The sequence below is a fragment of the Cyclopterus lumpus genome, chromosome 8 (assembly GCF_009769545.1).
Source record: "Cyclopterus lumpus isolate fCycLum1 chromosome 8, fCycLum1.pri, whole genome shotgun sequence".
In the NCBI taxonomy this organism is placed as follows: domain Eukaryota; kingdom Metazoa; phylum Chordata; class Actinopteri; order Perciformes; family Cyclopteridae; genus Cyclopterus; species Cyclopterus lumpus.
Genome location: NC_046973.1, coordinates 18,085,607 through 18,112,045, shown reverse-complemented (window position 1 = coordinate 18,112,045; position 26,439 = coordinate 18,085,607). Strand labels below are relative to the sequence as shown.

Below are 26,439 nucleotides of genomic sequence, written 5' to 3'. Positions count from 1 at the left end.
GCGACATCAACAACAATGGCAAACCCAAAGCGTAGTCTGTTTTGGTAGGAGATTTCTGATTGGAGCGAGACGGTCCGAACGCTTGGTCGCTGAATTCATTTTCACATTTCATTTTTTTTTTTTGAATTGAGCGAGTTTCATTTTAGTCCAGAGTGTTCGACTGTTTGCTATATATTTTTTCGTTTTAGATTTTTTTTTTTTTTTTTTTAAATATAATTTGTTTATTCTATAAAAAAAAAAAAAAAAAAAAAATGTGCGAGGGGCTGTTGGCGAGCTCCCACAGTCTGTGCATGTGTGTCCCTGCTGCTTCTCTGCTGGGCTACGGCTACTAACCTAGCTGCTCTTCACTCGGTGGTTAGCCGACGGTAGCCTGGCCGCGTTTATTGACGTGAGGGGGGCGAAAACACGAGCGAATGTAAAAATCTGTTTTAGGACAACAACCCGTAACTGTTTTTTAGTCGTCGCTGTCGGGTCACGGTAAGAAGTGTTGTATGGTTTGTCGTAGAAAATACTTTGCTGGCTAGCTAATAGGCTAGCTATTTGTGTGTATTCTTCGACTGAAGAAAACGGCGAGTTTTCTTTGAAAGTATGGATGACCAGACCAGGATGATGACGGGTCTCACCGGACTCGGTGGACTAGCACAAGCCGATGTCGGTGACCCAGACTCGGTCAGGAAACAGCAGTCTCTCGGTCAACCTCAACAAGACATAGGGGATATCTTACAGCAAATAATGGCCATCACCGACGAAAGCCTGGACGAAGCACAGGCCAGGTAAGACAGGCGAAGAGCCATTTTCCGCACATGATAGCTAAGCTAAAGACCGTTGTATGTGTCTTGTTTTTTTGCTTCAGGGCTCAAGCTTTTCTGTGAAACCTTCCCGTAAATTGAAGGTAATTCGTAACCGCAATGTTAATGCAACTTCACGTTACGTTATAATCCGTTGCTAAACCAGTACTTAACGTTAGATGCAGCATAACTTGAACAATCCACATTACACTGCTGTTGTAGTTTGGAAGGTGGTTCTTTGTTACTTCAAATCGTGCTTTTATTGTGTATTGTAGTTTGTAAACATGCGCACTTGTTGGAAAAAAAGGGAATTGGAAAAATCATAATTGGTATAACAATGAGGGGTTAAATTTAAAAACTTTAAATTTCCTATCGAGTCTATGACAATGTTTGCCGTGTAGAATGTGCATAATCACTTGTTTAACATTAAAGCTGTGTTTGCATGCATGGACCTCCTTGATATATATATTTTTAAAAATCGTAGTATTATCAAGGCTTTCATTAACCCCTGCATAAAGACAACAAAGCCTACATATTTCATGAGTTTTTTCCATTGACTCATAGGACGATATCCCGTTAGTGATGCAAATCACACCCTTTCACACCAATTAGTTGGTGTGACTACAAAGAATACGTCAACAATACACTAAATGCTTTCTGAGTGCATGTTTTTAAGTTGCTCGAGCTATGCGAGTGAACGTAGGTATTTGGGTCTTATTGCAAAAGCTTTAACAAATTACAAGTCAGTCTATGGCAAATTAGTTTTGCCTAATTATAACAACATGTATCTGAAACGACGCTCTGCATCAAATGAGTGTCGATAACATTAGTCATTGAGATGCAAATTAGCTGATACATTAAGGTGAGATTACTCAATTGTCCCATGTATCAGCCCAGAGTTGTCTGTGATGACAGCAGTCAGTCATTCATTCATATGACTCGTCACTTAATGTTTGTGGTAGAGTTATTTTATGTATCTTTATTTTGAGGAGTATGCATTGCAGTGAGCGACTGACCTGCACTCATTTGCCATGTGGCTCAAGGAGCATGAGGGCAGTTTGAGATGAAGCCACAGCATTTCAACAATAGACAACCGTCCACTGCGAGACTGTGGCCATAGTGTGATGTGTCATTAGCTAGTGATTTTCCACCCAACATTTGACCACCTGGTTCTCTTAATTAATTCACTCCTCTTTCACTCCCTCCCTCCCTGGTGTTCATCCTTTTCATTGTGTGCTGGGTGCAATCAATTCTCCTATAATGTGTACGCGAGTGCAGCTGTCCGCAAATCGAGTTTCTATTAATGAGATGGTGGTGAGGGGGAGGGATGATGCTATACCAGCAGCTTATGAACACTGGGATATTACCTTTTCTTCAGTACAAGTTTGAGGGCTTAATCAGGCCTTATTTCATTGACCCAAGCAAATAATTTGGCTTTGGAATATTTATTGCAGTCTTTTTTCCGTCGTCTCTTAGTCTTATTATCATTTTTTTTATATCCTCAATGGCTTGTGAAGACCATTTACAAAATGTTAGACTGTGGTCCAACAAACAATGTAAATTTCAATTATTTGGATTTAAAGGGCCATTTGTAGTGTAGGAAATCACAGCAGGTCTATTATTAGACATTAACAGGGTATTCTGAAAAACTAATTAAAGGTGTGGCTGCTTCGGAAGTGCCAGAGGTGTCCTAGCTGTATGCTTGTATTGATTTAAACTCTCACTCAGAGCATGTCCTCTTCATGCCATATATGTGCAGGATTAATACTAAAACTAATGCAGCCTACTGGCAGTTCAGTGGATGCACATTGTGTGGCATGTACAGTGCAAATCTTTGCTGTTGTCATCTGCATAGTTTGTATATAATCATTGAAGGCATTTTGATAATAAAATATAAATCTTCTGAACGGTATGCTTTTAGCTTAAGCTGATGGACTAGTTTGCACTAAGTGTGCTAATTTGCTTCTCAGACTTACGTCAGGTAAAAGCACCAAACATAGCCAGACTTCAGAACTACACGTGGGCTGTTACAACTAGTTTTCATAATATGTAGCAGAGCAGTTGGTATGACCTAACATGTACAGTCTTCATCAACATCATACTTAATACTCATCAAGTTTGTCACCCACGCATACATCTTTTCCTCGGTCATGGTCCACAAGGTGATGTGTGGTGGCTCACGTGTGAGCATGACGTCCTTGTCGTGCAGGGTGGCAGTGTGTTGGGATGGGGAGTGGTCCGGGCAGCGCAAGAACTCGGTGTTGCACAGTACACTTCCTGCGCACCATCCACCCTCATCCTCTCACCCTGTCGCGATATGTTCAGATGCTGGCCAGAGGAATCGCCGGCGCATTGGGGTGGATCAGACGACCCCACAGAGGGAGGGAGAGCAGGGGGGGGCATGGCAGGGGGTGGCCTGCCACTCAACTTCCAGCACAGGTCAGTACAGGACCGCATGAGCACCTCCTTCTCCCCCTCCTGCTCATACCCTCCATGCTGAAGGCAGCCCTCCCCCAACTCAATCCAGTAGTGATACAATTGGTGGACAAAATGACACATTTAATGCTAAACACATAACTCTTTACATCATACTGCCTCACAGAAAGGCAGTCTTACGTGGCATACATTAGGAGCACCATTAGGAGCACCATTTGCTAGTCCCCATAGTCCCCTCATTAATACTGCAGTGGACATTCACAACTGGATTTGGTGTTGAGGTCAGGTGTTGCCAAATCATGTTCATCTGTGGTTGTTTTAAAATAGTTGTTAGTGATGTTATTTGGAGAAAGAAAATATTTATTTCATTGTGATCTTCAAGTTTTTCTTGTTTCATATACCTCAATTCATGCTCATCAGAAATGGAGGCCTCATGCTTAAATATTTGCACTTTTACAATTACATATTTAGGATTTTTTCAACTGACATCTGTTTTTGCAATCAATTATGCCTGTTGTGATTTGTAAAACTATTACATTAATATGCTTATTGTCTCCATCCACAGAAGTATTCATTAAAAATAGAGGGGAGAACACACAATAACAGACACACTTGACAAGATAATGTAATATTTCAACAGCACTATGATCACACAGTTATTATAAAGTTACACCTCTCTGACAAGCACAACAACAAAGTAACATTATGAGCTACATGGGTGTAGCATGATTGTATTGAATGCTTAGTGACATGTTTTTGTTATGTGTGCTGTTTCATAAGTTTTTTTTAATGTGAAAAACACGTCTTTTAAAACGCAGTTCAATGTGTACTCGTCACTTCTGATCTAATCGGTTTGCACTGAGTACAATAATTAACGTTGGAGACTAAAGTGTCATTTAGGGTCGTATTAGGAACAGGACTTTGTTACAGCATTACAGTTTTACAAGTTGTAATACACAAGTAAGCTGTATATGTTTGTGTGGGTGCATAGATGTGAATTAGCAGGACATTTTGTTTTTATACTGTTCTGATTTGATTACGGTGAACTGTAGAAGTTTTGCCCGTTCTGCTTTTTTTATTGCTATTAGCCTGTTTGGCATTAAACGGAATGTTTCCGATTAAATTAAAATTGAAACTTAATCCTAATCCGTTCTATCAACTCACCATCTACTTTTTATGGAACAGGTCTTTCTGTAAGAGGTAGAAATGAGATTACTATGCATTAACGCTGATATCTGGTGCTTGGTAATGATGACCTTGAGGTTTGGCATCATTACCTGTCCTGCAGTGCAAAGCATCCACATGACAACATTACTCTTGCTAGTTCAGATTGCATCAGGGATGTTTCTGCACCGACGATAGTATTTGACCATTGAAAATGCATTTAAACAACATGGCTCTGTCCTACTGTGTTGCACTGCACTGTTGAAATGCTGTATGCATAATGCATACAGCTCCTCTACCTGTTTTTATGGGGGAGGACATGGAATGACTTGAGATGGAGGTCTGTTTATCGTAATCCTCCTCGCTCTCTCCCGCTCTTATTCCCTCTTCTCTCTTACAGGAAGCATGCCCTGAACTGTCACAGAATGAAGCCAGCCCTCTTCAGCGTTCTCTGTGAGATCAAAGAAAAGACGGGTGAGTTTCTACTTCACGTCGTTCTCTTCTTGTGTTCCAGTCTGCTCAGGTTGTAACCCAATGTTGAGATGCAGTGTGTCTTTGTTCCAGTCTACTTGGCACCAAGTTACTTTTTGAACAGCCTTACAGAAAACTCTTGATTGTACATGCTGTACACTGGATTTAGCTGCATGTATTGTGCATGCTTTTGGTTCAAGATTTGAATGTGCATGCTTTGTTTTGGCCTAGTAAGTATAGAAACCTAACCTATTTTGGCTGCTGTGGATTATTTCCATTTGAAACTTGAGTCTGCCAACAGAACTTTCTAACATGCAAAAATATACTTTGCATTTCTGTGAAACAATGTATGAGTGGTGCAACCAACAGGCTGTTGCAGTTGGTTGAATTACGTAGCAATAGCTACTATATTAAAGCCGGGTAATAAGGCCTGCTGCTGCTGCTGCTGCCACTACCACAAAGTATCATATCCAAATTATTAGGAGAGAAATCAAACATGATCCCAAATGAAAGTTCATGCACAGCTAGTTGACAGCAGGCAGAAATGGAAAAACTCCACAGGGGTTATTGCTTCACTGTTATGCTATTTCAGTTCAAAAATATATATTTTTTTCTCCCCCACTAAACAACTACAAACAACTACACGAAACAGTGTTGGGTAATTGTGTATTGGGAATACATTGATATACATATCAATGCAATATCTTCATCCAGTATATTCTAATATTGTCTTAGCAAATAATGCTGAAATTCTAATGCACAACTGATGGAAATGATTCCCTATGTAAATATCTCAGATTTGCTCTTACTCATAAAACGATGCAAAGTTAACACGCTTCTTATTCTCATCTTGTTAGCTATTCAAGTCAGATGTTTGACAGATTCTATTGTGGTTCAAAGGCGCAGGCCTGGGATGGATGGCAGATTGATGGTTATGGTAGTGTAAATGGGTTGCCTTTTTAAATCCTCTCCCTCTGCCAGTCTCTCTCCGTTGTGCTCTTCTCTCTTTCAGTTGCCTTGTGGCTCTTTAACAGCAAACCTCTCTTGTTCAAATACAATTTGAAAATGCTGCACTGCTGCCTGTTGTGGCCCTTAGTCAATAATGTATCATTGCTCTCCAGCGATTGGACAAAAGTAAAGGCTAGGCTTGAGTGAGTGGGGCAGGGTACACTGTTTCCCAGGCAACCAGTGGTCTTATTTACCCTAATGCCATTCACTTTGATTTTCACATTTAGTCTCCCAGCAAACTAGAGAGTGGCTGTGAGTACTTTTACAGTAAGCTTAGCAGAAAAAAAACCCAGATACGGCATAGAGGTAGCTTAATAAAACATTCATGCTTGATGGAGAATATGCCAAACATGGGATATAGAGATATTTTGGCTTTTTACGGTACTCTGCTGGCCATCTGCCACATAGTGCCCTCCTGACTGCACTGTGTACCTGCTTTGGCATTTCTCTGCTACTCCATCAGACCCCCTGCAGGCCCCATTATGTGCCTCTGGAATGTGAATTGACTTCTCTTCAGTGCAGTATGTGGAAGACCCAATCAGTAGTCCTCTAGTATCTCCACAGATTTTCTGCAGTCTTCTTTCACTAACAAACATGCACTTGTGTCGGCGCACTCTCATACACACTGTGTCTCTCTTGCACACAGATGCACACACACACACACACCGAAAAAAAGGATAAAAGCAAACTCGGTCTTGGGTCTACTCTTACTGCCTCGGTCTTGTCCTCTCCCCCTCTTTCCCTCCCTCCCTCTGCCTCGCTCCCATTCTTGAAAGAGAAGACTTGCTCTGAACTCGGGGCTTTGATATGGTAATGTGATGGTGGTGGTGGAGGAGGGGAGGTGGGCTGTGGGGGATGGGAGGTGAATTCCTCCGAGTGCTGCAGTTGGTTAGATTGTTTTCATTGTAAAGGAAATGTTCTGCGCAAATGCCAGTGCTCCCCCCCCCCCCATCCCCCCGCCCCCCATCACCAAGCCCTCCAAAACACCCCCCATTTTACAACAGTGCCTGCGTTGTCCTGAGCTCTCATGTTAAACATGACCTCCATCTGCGTGAAATTTGATTCTTGTTAATACTTTATTAAATACACTCACAAAAAGAAATTAAAGCACTTGGAAAAAGACAGGAAATGATCAAAGTTGAGAGCCAGTGGCTTTGCTTCAACTCAGTTCTGTTCTCCCTCGCTCTCATGGGTATTTGCTGTAAAAATAGCTCTTGGTGCAATGGGACAGCTTATGCCAAAATCTCTCACAAGCCACTGCAGTTAGTCTCAGAAGTTTTTCATTAAGTTTGGGTATGTTTGGGTACTTTTATGCATTCCTTGTGCTTTACACGTGACAACAGTGAATCTGTCACTCACTCTGTTCTGTCACCTTGCTCAAGTCTTTCTCTTTCAAGCCTGAGCATTCCCAGTTGTTTATTTTTGGAAGGATTTGAAATAAAAAAAAGAAAATATATTTTTTTTTCCCAAGTGGAATTTAAGTCTCTTCCTCCTCTCCTTCACTTGGACAAGTTCACACCCCCAACACTTGCCACTCATCTTGATAAGCTGTCTGATATACAACTCTGCGATAATGCTACTAGATGGCTGTGTTTAGAAATGGTGGCAAACTGGCGCGCACCTTTCCCGTGTAAGACTGAAATGGCTAGCTCTGTGTCATCTCTTATTAAAAGTTAATGTCACTTTACTTTTACTTTGCATGTATCTATAAACCTCGTATTGGGCCATGTTTTCCGCAGCAACAGTGAGGGTTTAACAACAAGTAAATCTTGATGGCCAGTAGCCAGCGTGATGTTAACTTGAGCTACTCGATTGCTCTGTTAGGTGTCCTAACAATGTGTCTGGGGCACTGTTTTTTTTTTTGCTGTCTGCTTCTCCCACAAGCCCACTAACTGCTCTCTTTGAGTTTGTCAGAGGTTTTTTTTTGGATCACATTCATTGCATGAATTTGACTACTACTTACCTATGTTAGATGGAAATGTCTTATTTTTCTAAACGCATACAAGCACCAAAATCTCAGTCAATGCCTGCCAGCAGAGCCGGCAGCACTTGGCTAGTATGTTGGCAAAGCGGCTCGCTGACAACCCATCATCACATCCTATTAATGTTTTGACAAGATGGATGAATGGTGAGATTAAGCCTCCTCCATGAACTAGCTCTCTGGTTTATGTTTTTCAGGGCTATTTCTGATTTACATTTATTATAAAAGCAGCCCCTGTTTAGTCATGATGTATTGTCAATATAATTAGTGATACATTAATTAATATGAATAAGACGTTGATGAAGAACAAATATGGCTGCTGTGTTGACTGTCCAGAGTTGTACAATCCTTAAAAGAGTATAAACCACAATGCAGCTTCTTGGCAGTTAATAAGCCTTCAAAGTGGTTAGTATTGTATCTATCCTGTAGCCTGGAGCAGCACAAACACACCAAGCAGCCCCTTGTTTTGTCGTGAAGGGTTTATCTGAATGGATCCTTACAGCCTCAGTCTATAAACTAGCACAAACCCCCTTTAGAGAGCAACCAAACTATGAAACAACGTATGTTAAATCAGTTCATTTGGGGTCGTAATGTTGTTGAAAACCATGCGAGGTAGTCATTGCCCTACCTTGGCATACACAGCACTCATTTTGTCTAAATACCATTTCAGCAACAAAATGGTCCCAATTACATGTTAATTGAATTACAGCATGATTGCATTTCTAAAAAAAAACACCATTAAAAGCCACATGTTTTTTCATGTGTTAATTCACAGCCTAAACAAACACTTAACGTTTTCAGAACCTTTTTTTAGAAATCTCATTTAAAATTTAAAGTCTGTTTATTTTAGAGGCAATGCATGAAAGTTGACAACAAAACATCTCACATCAGTGTTATCCCGTTGGCATCTTGTTGATGGGGAAAAACCTCTTCAGCATCACGATTTGATTTAGATGTTTGTATTCCACAGACATGAAGTCTAGTGAATCACATGCCTCAAAAGCAACTTAATTATTATTAGTTTTCAAAGAGCCCAATTTGGAACGGAGACATAAAGTGTTATGAGTTGTTAGGAACCTGTGGGAAGTCTTATTATATTTTTTTATGATGGAAAGCATACATTGCCTTTTTAAGCCAAAAGCAGTAACAAGATAAAAATAGTTTGTGGTTGAAATGTGAAGCTACCAAACCGCATTGTCAGTTTTACTATCTCTTGGGTTTAAAACAAGAACAGGTCAAACACCTTTGCATCGCCACAACAACTTTTTTTTCTTTTGGTCACATCCTCTGCTATTCTATTTCAAAGAGTCGGTTTTATATTTACGTTCTGGATTATTTTATTGGCTTTTCAGGATTCTGTTGTTTTTTTGTGGTGTCCTGCCACTCAATTGTTTTTTTTGTTTTTTTTCTTTCGCCGACCTCTTTGCGGAAGAGAACGAAAAAAGATAAGTGTGTGTGCGTGTGTGTGTGTGTGTTGGGGGTTGCAGCAGCGATACAGGGAGATTGATGAGGCAGTAAGAGCAGGAGTAATTACTTGGTGTCCATTCCCCAAGCCAGATTGGCAGACGGCTAATATCACACAGACCCCTGGCCCTGACAGACATACCACCCCCCACCCCACCCCCACCCAACCCAAAGTGGGGAGGCAGCGCACCCCAACCTTCAGCGTAGACCTAATGGTGTGTGGGCCAACTGACTTCCCCATGTGGTATAATTCCTGTAGGAACTGAACCTCTGTATATTGACAAGGGAAACTGCTGTCTGGAGTGTTTGTAGGATGGGAAAAGCTCAGTGGAATTGTTCACCTTCAAGACTGCTGCAACATAATTTTGGCCCTGATTCACCAAGAGCAGTGATTTGGCTGCGCTGTCACTCAGTATTTCACGGGGGAGGGGAGGGGGGGAGGGGGGGGGGGGGGGGGATCAGGGTAACTGGATATGAACGACTGAGTACAAAAATCTTTAATAGTTGACAAGCATTGTGTTAATGAATTGCATGGTTATATTAGCACAAATGCCCACGCCAGGATTTTTTCTGTCTAATCTAATTTACTAAGAACATATACTCCTTGACGCCAGAACAGTAGGTTTAATAAGGTTTATTGGAAGAGCGTGAACAACATGGGTCGACAACGATAAAGCATTTACTGCCATTTTAATGGCTAGAAACGGAAATTTAGAGAAATATTTATTCGTGCCATATTTTATTTTGGTTACTTACTGAATTAAAAAGTGCCAACAAATTAGACTTGGGATGTGGGCATAGTGGTGACAGACATGGCTGAAATTGTATTGGCTGGAGTGACACGCGATAGGCAAGGCACCATGTTCTGCACACCTTCTGCTTATTTTGGATCCACACAGTCCCATGAATTTTATACCCAACAAGAAGAAACCAGGAAATATTGAGACCCATCAGTATTGGTCAAGGATTACCCACGGGTTGGACTCCTACCGCTTCATCTCATCTGCTCCCTCTCAGCTTTTGCTCTTAAAAGAAGAAGGCGTCTCTTTAATTAAAGATATGTAAATGTGGTCTCAGCTGGATTGCATTAGTTTGGTGGCGGTGGGATGGGAGAGTGCCAGAGCCGAGCTCCTAATCCTGACTAATTAAGGATTAATTACAATTGATGGGAGCCTTCCACCCCTCTGCAATAGTGCACATTGCGGTCCCAGACAGTATGTTTGCATATTTCACACCATGTCATAAATGCAGAGGCGAGATGGCTAGTAAGGGTGGGGGATTAGCGGTACAGAAAATTGGGAAGCCCATGCTGCTTCTAAGCCTGTGGCACTCTTCATCAGTATCGATGGATGGATGGATTGATGTTGCAGTACTGTTTGCTAATCCAGAATAAATCCTTATTTTGGGAGGATAATTAGTTTGTGTTTCCATCAGTTTGTAATACGTATATTCATTTATGTGTGCACAGGCTAATTAAGGATACTCTCCTGTAAAACCACTGGTAAAGTGTTATCCTGACCAGCCACACATACTATAGACACAGTGATTTTATTCCATACTAAACTGCTACATCGGACCTGTGCAGACTAACCATGTAGCCTCGGCTCTTTCTGGCACCATCTGACTGTGTCATAATGCTTGTTCACTTGTTATAAATGGGCACTGCTCTTCTGATCTATCGCTTAATTGCCACCTAATTTGCATAACAGTGCAAATTAACGACCTCTCAAATGAGCGTTCATTTTTCACAAAGTCTTTAGGAGCTCCTTAAGAGTCTGCGCTAATGAGCACAGGAGGCAGCTGGCCTGATGAGAGTTGACTGGGGGAAGATCCTAGCGGTGCTTTAACAAGCCTCCTGCCTAGGTGCTCTTCGTCACCCTCTTCTTCCTCCTGTGACATTTCAAATTCCTACTTCCTTTTCTCTGCGTGCAGAACTGTACTAGACTGGGGATATCATGTACCAGGGATGTAGTTACTGGTGCTCAACAGTGTTTCATTAACCTTTTTTTTAAGCAGCATTTGTTATATCTTCTATTTCCTCATCACCTAAACAAACATCAATGTGTGGTCAGTTATAGTCCAGCTGGCAGTTGTCTCCAAATTGAATCCCGTTTTTCTTCTTCTTTTGAACACAAGCTATGAGCAAATGCCAGTATTCTCTCCAACTCGAGGTATAAGAGTGAGGTTCACATGATTTTATATATTTTCACATATTATGGGCCCGTCGCTATATGTTTAACAAAAAGTGTAATTTTTTTATTTGTGAAGTACATCGACCTGGACAAATATATTTGATGGGTCATGCTTTAAATGTGTTTTGAGGAATGTAATGTGCTGATCATAACTACATGTGCACGAATTTACTGCTTGCGACGGTGGCTAATTATTCGAATTTGATTGCAAACTATATTTGAATTTTTGCATTTCTAAACTTTAAATATATCCTTTTTATTTGCTGATTTTAAATTATTTGTTCAGCCTACTTTTAACTTTTGACCTGCCAAGAACTATTGGAAGGACTATACAATTTCACTATTCATAAAATTATAGACACAAGGGACAATTAATTGTAGAGCCTTTTAATGCCTTCTATTTGTGCAGATTAAGTGACAATCTAAATTGATCCATCCCTCATTAGTGTTTGTGTGTGTGTGTGTGTGTGTGTGTGTGTGTGTTTGTTTGTGTGACGGTGTATTTGTTTATGACCATTCAAGGGGGGTACACGTAGTCATCGCTCGAGTGTCCAATTCTCTCTTTAGTTAATTAAGGGCTGATTAATGATGTGTTGGACTGAAGTGTTGTGTTTGCCCAAGGTGCGAGTTCTCAAATTCACACCTTAATCAGACCACACTGTGTTTGCTCTGAATGCTTACTGTGTGTGTGTGCGTGTGTGTGTGTGTGCGCGCGCGCGCGTGTGTGTGTGTGAGTGTATCAGAGTGGGGGGCTGCGTGCAACAGGACTCTACCCAAACAGATGCTGATTAGCATGAGCTGCTTAAAGTAGCAATGGACATATGGATCAGGCTCATTAAGTAGACCATACTCCACAAAAACGCCATTTTAGAAGAATGGGGTACACACTTTTCATGTTTAATTTACAGTAGAAATTTAGCTATACCAAATATCCATTTGGCAAAATGCCCAAACGCCATATTCCACAACTCGCCTAAGGCACCATTTTATCAGCAACCTATATTCTGCCGAAATGGCACGGTAAATCAAATTTCTCTGCACAGAGGAACTTGTTGGGGAACGGTGACATTAATTGATTGTTACAACATAGGATTTTGTAAAGAAAGTGCCATTGGCATCAAGGTTCCTACTCGGATTGCTAAAGACTGCCAGTCGTGATATCGGCACATGTGATTTTACATTTACAGACTTCACTGGGTGACTAATTGGGCATTATGAACTTGAAGTTGGTATTTCACTGCATGGATTTAAAGGTCAAAAGGTCAAACGGATGCAACATTACAATTTGGTAAAAAACTAAATTCGCATTGGGTCCGATCACATTAGTGTTTTGTCACATTTCCACGAGGGCTGCGTATTTAATCGAATATTGGTCTCGTTGACGATTTTGGCTTCCGGCAATTAATGAACGTGATTGACAGCGGTATTTATGTGCAAAATAGTGTTCTGCTTATGGAAAACACCAGTGCATATCAAGCGCTTCCTAAACTAACAGCCACCAGGGGGCTATTGAGATGAATTTTGGGGATCTGCCATCCCGCTACAACTGCAGCCTGCAGCAGCAGCCTGTGAAGTACATTCTTGAATGTTGCAGCTGCCGCTTAGAATAGAATAGAAGTCTTGTTTTAATGCAACGGTTTGATGATGAGCAGGAATGTAGCACGACTTGAAAGTGAAAGCTGTGCGCTGTTGATTTAATTTATGGTAACATTTTTTGCTCCAATGTTATTTATATTTTGCTTCTAGGAGATGCACTGTGATTTTCTTTTTTTTCCCGTTCATGTTTACACACAGTGGCACAAACGATAATGCCACACACACACACACACACACACACACACACAATGTCGTTGCTGTGGAAGGCAACATGCTTGTAATTTTGCACAACCGTAAAGTCTAACATAAGATGCATAGGAACAACCATAGATTATTTGGAGCAACTAACTTAATCAGACACTTGTTATAATTTAATTAATTCCCATGCATGCTGCTCAGAGTAATTGCAGTGATTGGCTCATCTGCCGACAGCATGGGGTCTCTCCCTAGAACAGTCCTGCCTACAACAGAGCTCCTAGTTAATTTTTTTATTTGGCATATATATATTAGTTGTTTTGAAGGAGATGTTTTCACAGCTAGATAAATGGATATTTGATCACAAATTATGACCTGCTTAACTTCTTAACACTAACGTTGGCTCTTAGCAGCTTATCATTTATTATAAAAATTACTAATACCAAGATTTGTATTCATTTAAAGTATTTAAATACTAATATAATCATTAATGATAATTTAAAAAGAATCTAAAATTAATATAAGACTAATTGTTAAAGAATTTGCCATAATTATGCAGTCCTAACATGCACTTAAAGTTACTGTTAAGAACTTAAAAATGGTTGTGAAATTGTCTCAATTTAATACTGTATGACGTAAGTAAACTAGACCATCAGGACAAGATTAGCTATTTCAATTTAGTTGATTTTAGTGCCCATCACGGTATTGCCGGGCCCGCTGGAGGAAAGGGAGGCACGGGAGAACCAGAACCAGGACTGAGCGTAGCAAACTGCCAGACCCTGCTGCAGTAACATGAGAGGTTTTCTTAACGGACTCTGCCGCTCTGACACACTACCACCTTTGTCCACAGGGGCCGCCAAAGTCAACGGAAAATGAAAGTTCCTTGTGGTAGCTTTTTAAAGGCACAATTTTGTTCTAGTCTAGAGCTGTGTTTTATTCAACCTGGAAACCAAATTCAACTTTGTGCGGTTTAAACAACTATTATCAGGGTAATACTTGGAATGGTAATTTTTCCCTAAGGGTGAACATCTGTTTCTAAGGGTGAACATCTGAAAGCGTAGTGTAATACAAACTAGGCAGATTGGCCCCGTTTTTTTATTTTCCCTGGCACATTTATATTGCCTTCACTGTTTTATATCCTGCAAACCGTTTTAATCCGTATACAGGGTCTTACCTATCACACCTCCAGAGCTGCAGTTGAGATTTGTTTTTGTGAGGCAAATCTCCATATTCATGTAGCATATTTTCATTGTAAAATTCATCTTTCTGGCCCACTCTCTTTATCTGAATACTCTGTCTGTAATGAAAATAAAAAACTGATGTTTTCACAGTCCTATCTTTTCACTCTTTCTGGCTCGCTTGCTCTCTGGCACGTCTGTACTCTGTATATTTATGTAGTCTCTCTCTCTCTCTCTCCTTTTCTCTCTCTCTCTCTCTCTTACATATCTTCTCCTGTGACTCCTTTTTTCAATTCTCCTTGGTTCTCCTTCTACCCTCTCTTTACCTTTTTTTTCCCCCTTTTTTCCTTCTCTATCCTCTCTCTCGCTCCTTTGCTCTCTCCCAGTGAAAGGCTGAGAATACCCAAGGGAGCTGATGCAATTAAAATGCTAATCCTGTCTGTCTACAGAGAGAGGGAGAGGGGGGGTGGCTGACAGCATGAGGGATTGCGGCTCACATGGAGAACTCGACTGAAATGGAGAACAGAGGGAGGGGGGGGGCACTGGGGGAGGTTGGTGGGGGTGCGCTGAAAGGGAGAGGGGGGAGGGGATGTGTGTTGGGGGGGAGACAGAGTGAAAAAGGGGATGCTAGCGAGGGAAAAGACAGACAAGGATAAAGCTTGTGTTGTGAGCTGAGCAATGATATACTGACTGCGTTTAAGTCTTATCTATCCCTATGTGTGGAAGGCATTACAGTTAATATACAGCACCACACTATTGGTTAGGTTGTTCACCCTTACCTGCACCACTTCATATACTGTGTGTTATGTCTGCACAGCACACTGTTTCCACATTGGCTGTGCAGAAATGAGAATGATTATGTATGCAGTGAAAGCCCAGCTGGATACCCTGAATATTTCATAGTATGTGTTGCTCGCTCCGTCTCTCAATGCCACACAGACCAGCCAGAGTGGTAACGTGTGCATAATAGTGTGATTTCTAAGACTGGTGGATGTAGGCTGTGGGCCTTAAGCTGTCTTCTTATTTAAGAAAAAAAAAAAAGTATCATTACTTACAGCACTCTGAGTTTTAGTCTCTCCGTAGCAGAACCAGCCCAGCGGCAATGTCAAGAACTAGTTGATCAAAAGGAAACGCTGCTTAGAGTTTTTTTTTTTTTTTAAATCAACCAGCCAGCTCTCAGACTTGTAGATTTTTTTTAATTATTTGTATTTTTCAGGAGTGTCATGGTTGGTTTGTGAGTAGAAGATGCTTGGACTTATTTTTTTCCGCACCCATGTCATATGTTCTTTTTCTGTGCAGTATCTTAACTCATCACAACAGCTGCTATAATACCACTAGGCCACTAGACTGTGCATGAGTGCAATTGTGGGTAATCACAGCTTAATTGGAGTAATTAGGGGAATGTAGGGGCATTAGGCTACAGCTGGGGGCCATAATGTGGAGTGGGGGCAAAGGGGAGGAGGGAGAGGTGAGAAGCTTCAAGAGCCACAGTTGCCCTCTTCACTGGAGGTCAGTTGTACTTCTCAGTGAATACAGTAAAGATCAACCCTGCACTTTACTACAATCGGAGTTGGTCAGTACACAGAAAACTTTAACCGCCATCAGAGTGTTGTCAAAGTACCCAAATAGTCATGTCGATTCAACAGGTACACAACAAATACCTCTTGTCGTTAATCAATACATTAGCTATAGCGTATCTGTTTTAGGAAGTGCAGAGATCACTTGTAGATGACTGGAAAGGAAAGAAAAATAGGAGCGAAAGAGATGGGCAAATCAGGGTCATTAGTTCAGGCGGCTGGGTCTGCTGCATTCCTGAGCCCTGAGATGGGGGAGCTGCAGAGCAGGAATGTGGCTCAGAGAGAGGAGACCTAAGCAGAGGGAAAGAAAAAGGCAAGAAGGAACAAGAAAAAAGGGGAGGAAAAGTTGGACACTTTGCTATGAGTAGCCTTAAATGGTGGAACAGACTCCATTTATCAAATGAAGTTTGAAAAAGCAAAAAACTCATCTGCTCCATTGGACTATAGGAAACTTTAAGCAAAACAGTTTCTGTCCTCATTTCTTTCACATCTGCTAGTGCTATAGTACAGCTCTAGTCATTTGTTAGCTCTGACTGCTCCTTGGCTGCAAACTTTTTCTTTTCGCAGCGTGATTCTTCGAGCCAACTTTGACAACAACGTAAAGAATCGTAAGATTGTAAAAGTTCTGCAAACAAGCAAAGCTATGAATGAGTGAGTTCATGCACTCCCCGACCTTTTGATGATGAGCTTTGACTAAATAGCGTAATCCTTAAGGAGGACGAACGCCTAACCCAGTTTCCACTGGGATTAATCTTGTCATCCATATTGTTAGTGTCTGTCTCCTTCAGAATCCTGTCTGGTTTCAACGCTGTTTAAATTGGCTTTTATCTCCTTAGTTAAGTCTCCAGTTACAAGAGCAACACACACGTCAACACACTATTGTGTTTATTTACATTTTAAACAGACAATTTACTTCCTTTTGTACATTTTACTATTGTAAACAAATGTAAGCTTGCCAGTAAAATCCTAGTGATTTTTATTTTTGTTAGCATGTGTTGTAGGTCTACAAAGAATAATTAAATTAATTATCAACTAATTTGCAGTTATTTTTTTTTTTTTTTAGATTAATACATTTGTGTGGTTTGTTGTTGGACATCAGGGTATCCTCACCTAAGAGAAAGGGACCAGAATAGTTTGTCAAACTAATTTCTATCGAAGGCTAGTTGATTAATCAGCCAATCATTAGAGCTCTAATATGTAATGTATGTAATTATCAATAGAAAAAGCTCTTCGTAAATACATGCAATAAAAGTAACCGCCTCTACTAATTTTTTAATTGTAGAGGCTGTGTTTCATATCATTATTGTGATTTACAAAAGAAATGGACTTTAAGTACATAATATGCCCTAGATATGGAATTATGATGCCAAGTTTCTACTCTTACTTTCTGAAGTAGAATTATTGAGACGGCTTTAGGCTCTGAAGAAAAGATGTGTGTCTGTACTAAAGTTTTCAGTAACAGAGTGTGTGTGTGTGTGTGTGTGTGTGTGTGTGTGTGTGTGCGCGTGTGCGCGAGAGAGAGAGAGATGAGAGCATGGCTGCAGGCTGACAGAGGTCCTGGTATAATGCAGTGGTGGAGAGCAGCAACTGATAACTATACTTATGGCCACTGGGGCTCATAGTGACAGCACATGCACTCCCATTACTGGTCCCATGCCTCATGCCCTTATCTTTGGCAGCCTGCCACAGAGGGACCACACTGCCCTCTGCTGTTGATTTAGAGAAGTCCAGGCTCATTGAGAATTCAGCCAGGCACCCATAGCAATGACTCAGGGGAGAAACTTGACTGGGTTTTGACAGGGCTGCACTTCTTTGTATTTTAGCAGTGATAAAGTGTCTTTCTATGCACCTTTTATAACCCACAGTAATAGCCTTCTCCTTGAAGGGAAATGTGTGGTATGTCAGCTTTATAAAAACTTTTGAACCAACAGGTTTTCTCAGTCCTAGAAAGTTGCAGACTGTAACAAAAAACACAACAGGTGAATTCTGACCTTGCCTGCCTAACGCCTGCACTTTCTCTCTTCTTCCGTCTAGTGCTGAGTATACGAGGTGTGCAGGAGGAGGACCCCCCAGATCCCCAGATCATGCGGTTGGACAACATGCTGCTAGCGGAGGGTGTGTCAGGACCAGAGAAGGGCGGAGGATCGGCTGCAGCGGCTGCAGCTGCAGCAGCGGCAGGGGGCTCACCGACCGACAGCAGTATTGAACACTCTGACTACAGAGCCAAGCTTGCCCAGATCCGTCAGATCTATCACTCTGAGCTGGAGAAGTACGAACAGGTGTGTGCAGAGCAGACTTAACGAATACCGGTAGCCATAATTTACATGTTGTATTTAGGTCGGTTAGTTAGAGAAATGTATTTCCTGTGTACCTGGGTTTGTTACTCTGGTAACAACCATCTTGTGCTAAATTAAAGGAAATACACAGTAAACTGTTATACTATGACCTTAGGGGTTGTATTCCAACAATTCAACACTACAAGAGTGATTACCTGTTTCCAAGTTTGTAGGTATTTTAATTACTATTATCAGGTGCTGTAATGTTGTTTGGAATGCACATTTGTGAAGGGATTTGCAACCACAACGTGCCTCAGGTGGCTGAGAGTCTGCCGGTGTCATTCATACAAACAAAGAGTACATCGGGTTACTTTTGACTTTTCACCAGCCAGTACATCATTTGTGAAAACAACTGCTTTATTCTAGTTTAAATGAGTATCTGGACTCTTCTTCATTGTGCTTTCTAAAGCCCTTTTACAGTGTGCTTTACTTATAAATGAACTGCCTAAATAAGAGGTGGCTTTTTTATATAACATTTGACTGATACATTTTTTTTTATCAGACACACTAAATTCACGATAGATGTGAACTAACATTGAGATGTTATTTACAAGACCCCGTCGTCGTCTAATCAAGTCTGCATTCTTGGCTTTTTTTGTATGCATCCAAAATTGATCACACTCTTGATTCTTTATGACGCTCAGTCGTCAATTCCTGGTGTTTCACCACAGTGCACTGTTTTATGGTTCCAGTGATACTGCTAACTTGCAAAGAAAGTGTTGTGATATTGCTCCTGTTTTTCTTAGAAAAGATGAAGGATCATTGACAGGAGTCAGACAGCTGAGGCATTTCATCATCAAAACTATGTCAGACAGAATCTGTGCCCGGGCTATCTTTTTACAGTCGTGTTCAACTCCTCCTTTCTATCTTTCTGTCTCTCTCTCTCTCTCTCCTCGGTCCAGGCCTGCAGTGAGTTCACCAACCATGTAATGAACCTGCTGAGAGAGCAGTCTCGCACACGGCCCATCTCTCCCAAGGAGATTGAGCGCATGGTGGCCATCATCCACCGCAAGTTCAGCTCCATTCAGATGCAGCTCAAACAGAGCACCTGCGAGGCCGTCATGATTCTGCGCTCGCGTTTCCTAGACGCCAGGTCTGTCTGTCTGTCTGTCTGTCTGTCTGTCTGTCTGTCGACTCCTTGAGGGAGGAAGTGATCGGAGCATGTTGACATTGTTTAAGACTCCACAATTCAAACATGTTGTTAACTCTTTCCTCTCTGTGTGTCAGACGTAAGAGGCGCAACTTCAACAAGCAAGCCACAGAGGTGCTGAACGAGTATTTTTACTCCCACCTGTCTAACCCTTACCCTAGCGAAGAAGCCAAGGAGGAACTGGCCAAAAAGTGTGGGATCACCGTGTCTCAGGTGAATTGCTAACACCCATATTATCCAGGGCTATTTGAGTATAAGGACATTGTAATTGTTTTTGAGGAAACTGGGGTTATGTCCCCGTTTCAGTACGTACTTTTTATTCATAACATCTTTTTAAAAAGGCTGTTAAAACAAAAGTGTCTTATAAGTTTTTTTAGTTTTTTTTTTAAACAAGCTAAAAAGCAGAATTATAAAGATAGATAATTATCCATGTTTAACAGTTTTAGTGGAGGGGGGGGGGGGGGGGCTACAACAGCTAAATGGATGCTAAGGAAACCCATAATTTGCATATCTGACATCCATATCCGTCCCTCAGGTCTCTAATTGGTTTGGCAACAAGAGAATACGCTACAAGAAGAACATCGGTAAGTTCCAGGAGGAAGCGAACCTCTACGCAGTTAAAACGGCGGTGGATGCTGCCAATGTGTCTGCGCAGGCTAGCCAGGCTAACTCTCCAGCAACACCCAACTCAGGTACCACATGCTCCAACAAACCTTGCCACTTCTCATTAACAGGCTTCTGTTCCTCTACACAACTGAATCTCATTGATAGGAATTTATGAAGGACTGACTTGATTGTTCAAAGGAAATCTCACATTATATATATATATATATATATATATATATATATATATATATATATATATATATATATATATATATATAAAAAAAAAAAAAAAATACAGGACACAATCTTTACTCATTCTGTAGTTCTTCAGCAAGCCAGCTGTTCAGGGGGAGTGCCCACTGCAGCACACTGTCTCAATCATGGCGTCAAATGAAGGATTCTGAATATAACAAAGAAGTAAATGTGGACAAAGTTATAGTATAATAACCACAATTTGCTAAGGAACCTGAATGGACTCGGTAGGTGATCATTCAGATGTTTTAATTAATTTATTCGTCCCCAACAATACCACAAAAATGAACAAAACCACCAACTCTTGGAAACTTAGAATGAGTGCGATTTGGTTTTCCTTGATCAAAACCCCAAACTGTGATCCACAGAGAAGCACAGCTCCGTCAAGGAAACCAAAATATATATATATATATTTACATTTATTATTACAAACTATTGCATATTACTACTGAAGCCAGGTTTTTATGAATTCAGCATACGCTGGCTGAGAACATTGACCCGCATATTGAAGCCGGTTATTAAAATGTACTTCTTTCCGTCGATGTCCATGACCAGTGGTGACCTTTTGACCCCCTATAACACTGTGGTTGAGCTGATTGGATATTGGCTATATTTATTGCCTGCAGGGTCACCGGGGTCATACAGTTTGTCTCACACAGGCGATGCCTACCTAAGCCTGCGTTCCCTCAACGGGGATGGTCTCAACATCGCCCCCTCTCTACAGCCGCAGGTATTCACTGAGGACAGCTGAAGAGTTGACCTCAACCCACCTACCCAGAATCCCTGGATACCTACCCTTCGTGTAGCTCCTTTCGACCTCAGACCCCGTCCTGACTTCACCTTTGGCCCTATCCATTCCTCCCCGCAACAAAAAACACACAAACTGACCCTTCTTTGCTGTGAGCCCTGAGGGGCTAATGGCTTCACTCGGAGGAATAATGTCAGTTTGTTGTTGCATATCCCTCCTATAGGTCCGTTGTTCACACAGTCCCTACCCATGTTTTTCTAGAGAAAGCACAGAGCCTTCCTCAAGACTCTTGTAGTTGTCAACATAGAACTGGAATATCTGCGGATTGAACCAGCAACCCCTCTGATTAATCGGTTTCTCTACCTCTAGGTTGTCCTGCCCTGTCCACACATTCCTCTATCCCATCTCTCCATATGTTCACCTCCTAATGTAGAACAAGAGGAAATGGCCTCATGTCCACATATTTCTGCTGTTTAGCACTGAAATTGGTGTGTGTGTTTTGTCTGACAGGTGGATACCCTGCACCGTGCTACACACCTGACGGGCGGCTATGAGGAGCTGTCGGGTAGTGGCCTCTACACCCCTCATTGCCTGGATGTGAGTACCAACTAAAGACTCCTTTTGTGGTGTAGCTGATAAATGACTTTAGTAGCCAGGATACCTGACAAGAATATGCTCTATTGTTTGCTTGAAATTCACTATAATCTATTACAATTGTTCAAAATAATGTAATTGAAACGCTGTTGGACAATCACCGAAACAATGCTTACTGGGATGTGACAATAAACCCATAGCTGCATGTTGCTGGAGACTTGCATTTAAATAATAAAGTGTGTTTGTATGCACTTGTGTAACCGGGTTGAAGTTGGTTTTCTCCAGTAAGCTAATTTCTTGAGCGTCAAAAAAAAAAACTAGAAACCCTGTTTCTGTAATTAGGGAAGAGGATTAAAAAAAGAAGGAAAAGACGAGAGAGAGAATACAGACATTTATACATTCTCTGGTTTCTTTTGAGTAACGTCGGCATGTAACCGGCTTAAAGGTTTTCCCTTTTAAATTTACAATTCAAGCACATTTTGTGAATGAATAAAATTCCAACAATGAAGTAAATGCATAGAATATCATGAATTATATTAATTTTGATCCAAGAAAGTTATTCAATACAGTTAATAAACAAATCATTCCATCCTTTTATAAAATAAAGTGCTCTAAATTTAGCTGTTCCAATTCCTCCATTTTCTTTAATGACTAACAAGCGACCCCTCAGCGTGTCTCGCACTCTCATTGGCCAGCAGTTCACCGACAGGTCCGACATTTAGCCTGCTCGATGAGGCATCGACGAGCCTCTCGGCTCGCGTCATTGAACAGCGAGCGCCGAGCCAACGCCAATGTCATTTTCATCACTGGATTCTGCGATTCCTTCGGTTTTCCGCATCACTGAAATCGTAGAGCCCTAGCCAGTGAGCTAGCTTGAAGCTGCATCATGTGGCTTGTAAGCGCACATAAAGCTGATTTAAACAACTAATCATAAAACTCCTTCATGCAGAATACTCTCCTCTCTTGACTGTTTGCAGGCTAACAGCTGGCAGGACACCACCAACCCCCCCTCGGTCACCTCTCCTCCCGGTCCTCCTGGCAGCGTCCACTCCGACACCTCCAACTGATTCGGTGGCTCTCCCCGCCATCACTTCATTCCCACTGTGGTCTGCTCTGACTGCCATCCTCTGTCTTCATTGTTCCTCTATTCCCTCGTCTCTCAACTGGACAGCCACACACGGCTGTGCTCGCATTTCATAAACACACACACTGTGCTGGAACACAGGACAGCCGAACAGTAGTTAGGAGGAGTTCTCCCTCCACCCCACAGCTCCACTTCAATGCTAGAAGCTCCTTAACTAAGAATAAAAGAGGGGATGGAGCTTACCCTTGCTGAGAAAGATAGAAAACATCTTTACTATCAAGGACTTACAAAAAAAACACTGACCCAGCTGTGTAGATGATCATGATGTCTGTACATTGTGTATATGCACGTTAACTTCACACAGTACTCACACTGCTTGTCCATGTGCTGTTGACCTCTGCACTCGACCCTTTTCTTTGGAAAACGGTGTGTGATTGCTTGTATCTCTTGAAGCCTTGGCATTTGACAGCCAAACTGTGGATACGGATCGCCAGGGAGCTCTGCTCACCTCGCTCTTACCAAAGTGCTGCCCCAGTAGTCGTCAACATCTGTTCCTCCGAGATCACCCTCTGCCAACTCAACACGGATATATCCTCGAGTCCTTTATAGCTCGACGGTTCATTCTGTCGGAGATCTAAACTAAGTGAATAATTGAGATATGCACACATGTGCGTGCACCCCGCTTCCATAACACACACACACACACACACACACATCGCAACTTTTCAGTCGTTTTCATAGTGAGCTGACATAAAAGATGTGTCGAGCACAACCGTTAGCATCCTTGTTATGGGTGTCTCTACCTGTGAAAGGGTAGTGAAGGGGATCACTGTTCTAAACCAGGAAGGGCAGGTGATGCTAGGGCTGGTGAGAGGAGGAAAGGGCAGAGAGGAGAATATCTTTGGTTGAGTGGATGTACCTAATAGCCCTTTTTGTTGCTAACCAATAGGGGGTGTTGGTAGACAGCTTGTAGACTTTACTTCTTGCTTTCTGTCCACTAGTTTATTTGATTGTAGGCTATTTTCTAATGCTGTTTCACCAAGAATGCACCAGCCACCACCAAAAATGAGCTTGATAAAGCATCTAAATGACGTTAGGAGAATGGTGGAAAGATTGTGGGGCATTGATGTGTTATTGGGACAAACGTGACATGAATTTAGAAAAGTGACTGTCTTCCATGCATGTAGGACTTCTAGGCGTGATATTATTGTTTTCATTTAACCTTCCACGTTTTTAGCTTTGTTTTTATTAACAAAAAAATAAAAATAATAATAATAATAATAATAAAAAGGGTATAATTATTACAGTCAGACCAAAAAGGAAAAAGTGCATCATGTATTGCTATGATGTGTGTGTCTCCGTGTGGGCGTGTGTACAGTGTTCTTGGGATGTCTTAGTCAAACTGGCTGGTGCCCTCTCACCTTTTTGTAAGCATTATGGAGACTGGGGGTGCTTCCGCCAGCCAATGACACACCAGTTGGGGGTTCAACTGAGATCTCCCCATCTTGAAAACATTTAAGCTTGTGAGCCCAAGGCAACACACTCCAACCTTCTGTTGTACCAAAACCAAAAATGCCACGTTCAGCAATGTAATAATGCTACTCTGTCTCTCTAAAGTTGGTGCACAGCCACCTTTTTCAGTTCCGTGGAGAGGAGGGAATTATATTTGTATCTGTGTCTCTCTGTGTGGTGTTGTCATGCCTCAAGTTGATTTGGAGGGGGGGGGGAGGGGGGGTTGTTGTGGGTTGTCATGGGAGGGCGGGTGGAGTGAGGACTGTCATATTGCACCTGTCATTTGATTGTGAGCATAGAAGGTATGCTCTCCCCTTAACCCTTCCTTTAATGCCGTCTGGTAAAACCACAAATAGTTAGTTTTTAGTTTTATGGCCGATTGGGCTTCTCTCTCTCCGGTTACCAAAAAAAAAGAGGCAGCACTGGGTGGAGTACAACTCTTAACTGGTGTTTAAGACAAACCTGCTACATTTTTGGGGGATTTTAATTCTTTGGAACTTTTTTATACATTAACAGGTATGTGAATAACAAAGCATTTTGATAGTAAGGTAAAAGCCTTATAAAGATTTAAGTGTCAGTTGAGACTTACCATATGTTACAGAACCAAACTTGAGCTTACAAGCTGGTCACATGTGATATCCCACATCTAATTACCTGTTTTGTTACTCATCGCAGTTCATACGACTGTATCTTATGAATAACGTTATCGCCACACCAAATTATCATGCCCCCCTCCTTTTTCTACCTGTTGTAATGGATGTCACTGTACAGTTTGTGTAATGTTTCAGTATTTTTCTTTTATAAACTTTGATGTTTTGGTTGAGATGCCAGTTTTATTTGGCCTTTGTGTCACAGGATTCACAATAACTATCAATTTTTGAATATATTATTTAGGTCTTTTGTTACATAACCGGGTGGCAATGTAACATTTGGTGCTGTGGAAAGACAATTGTATCAATTGAGGTTCTCCGATGAACATTATTTGGTGTATTTTTGCCATTTAGATTTATGGACCTCCTCCCCGTCAGATTCCCCTTCAGTTTCTACCTTTTTCCACACTTCCCCAGATATTCACTCATTTGTGCTTCTAAGTCATTCTTTCATATTTTTTTTTACGTTCAAAATATTGCTTGAGATCATAACTTTTGGTTGAATTAGTTTTGAAACTGTTGAATAGTTACATGGACAGTGGCTAAAACTAAACGTTAACTTCCAGATGTTAATCCCGGAAATTTAAAGTAATTCCAGTCTGTCGTTTATGAATCTGGATTATGAAAGTATGCCAGCAGTACTTTTGCATACGACTGAGTGGAAGTAAAGACTGAATTGTTTGAGGAATTTGACTAACTACTAATTGGCCACTTAATTAAATGTATTTTCTAATTCTTGCGACACCCTATAGCAGGAAGAGAGGCAGACCTTCACAATAAAGTGTATGTCTACTTTGAAAATACATACAGCAAAAACATTCACCCTTAAGGGTTTTTGCAACCGATCTGCAAATATAAAACCAAACTTAATTTGACATTTTATTGTTAAACTTGTTTGGGTTCTGCAAGTGACTAAATTACTTCTACAGCACCAAATGGTTTCTGAAACCGTAGATTTTTTTTGTTTAGTATATTTGTATCTCCCCTCTTTCCCTTGTATTTACCCCTCTCTCTACCTCCTGTCTTTCCATTTCTCTTGTATATAACCCCCACTGTTTTCAGACTTGTGAGTCTGTATGAACTCCTTTTATACCTCAACTTTAGAATTGTTCTAGAAAGAGTAAAACAAAAAGGAAGAATATGACAAATTGTAGTGTTCTTATTAGAAAAATAATAAAATGATTTAGTGTGATTTTTTTTAATTTTTTTTTAATTTTCTTTTTTTCCTCAGTATTTGATTTCAGATTTTAGGAGTGTTTCATTTTATAATTGGTCACAAATGCTCTTGTGATAGTCAAACGTAAATAAAAGGAGAGATTGCACCATCCGATGATTAATGTGAATCTGTCAGACTGAGGAACTGAACGAGATGGAAGCATTTGTCCAAACAAATCCTTTTCTATATATATATTTTTTTCATTCAATTCACAAAATGCAGATAATCAACTAATTGTGTA

At 41.1% G+C, this 26,439-nt stretch overlaps 1 protein-coding gene across 4 annotated transcripts; it reads left to right on the top strand.

Moving 5' to 3' along the window:
- The first annotated feature begins 254 nt into the window (after window positions 1-254).
- On the top strand, window positions 255-26,309 carry pbx4 (pre-B-cell leukemia transcription factor 4). 4 transcript variants are annotated; one of them, XM_034539584.1, is made up of 11 exons: window positions 255-477; window positions 564-773; window positions 3,114-3,227; window positions 4,789-4,862; window positions 18,085-18,329; window positions 19,289-19,479; window positions 19,614-19,749; window positions 20,072-20,228; window positions 21,021-21,124; window positions 21,653-21,739; window positions 22,714-26,309. In XM_034539584.1, exons 2-11 carry the CDS (start codon window positions 589-591, stop codon window positions 22,801-22,803), a joined length of 1,383 nt encoding a protein of 460 aa, XP_034395475.1. In that variant the 5' UTR covers window positions 255-477; window positions 564-588; the 3' UTR covers window positions 22,804-26,309. The 4 variants fall into 4 exon arrangements, with proteins under 4 accessions (XP_034395475.1, XP_034395476.1, XP_034395477.1 ...); XM_034539585.1 differs by lacking the exon at window positions 3,114-3,227 and having other exon boundaries at window positions 255-773; XM_034539586.1 differs by lacking the exon at window positions 21,021-21,124 and having other exon boundaries at window positions 255-773.
- Window positions 26,310-26,439: the final 130 nt, after the last annotated feature.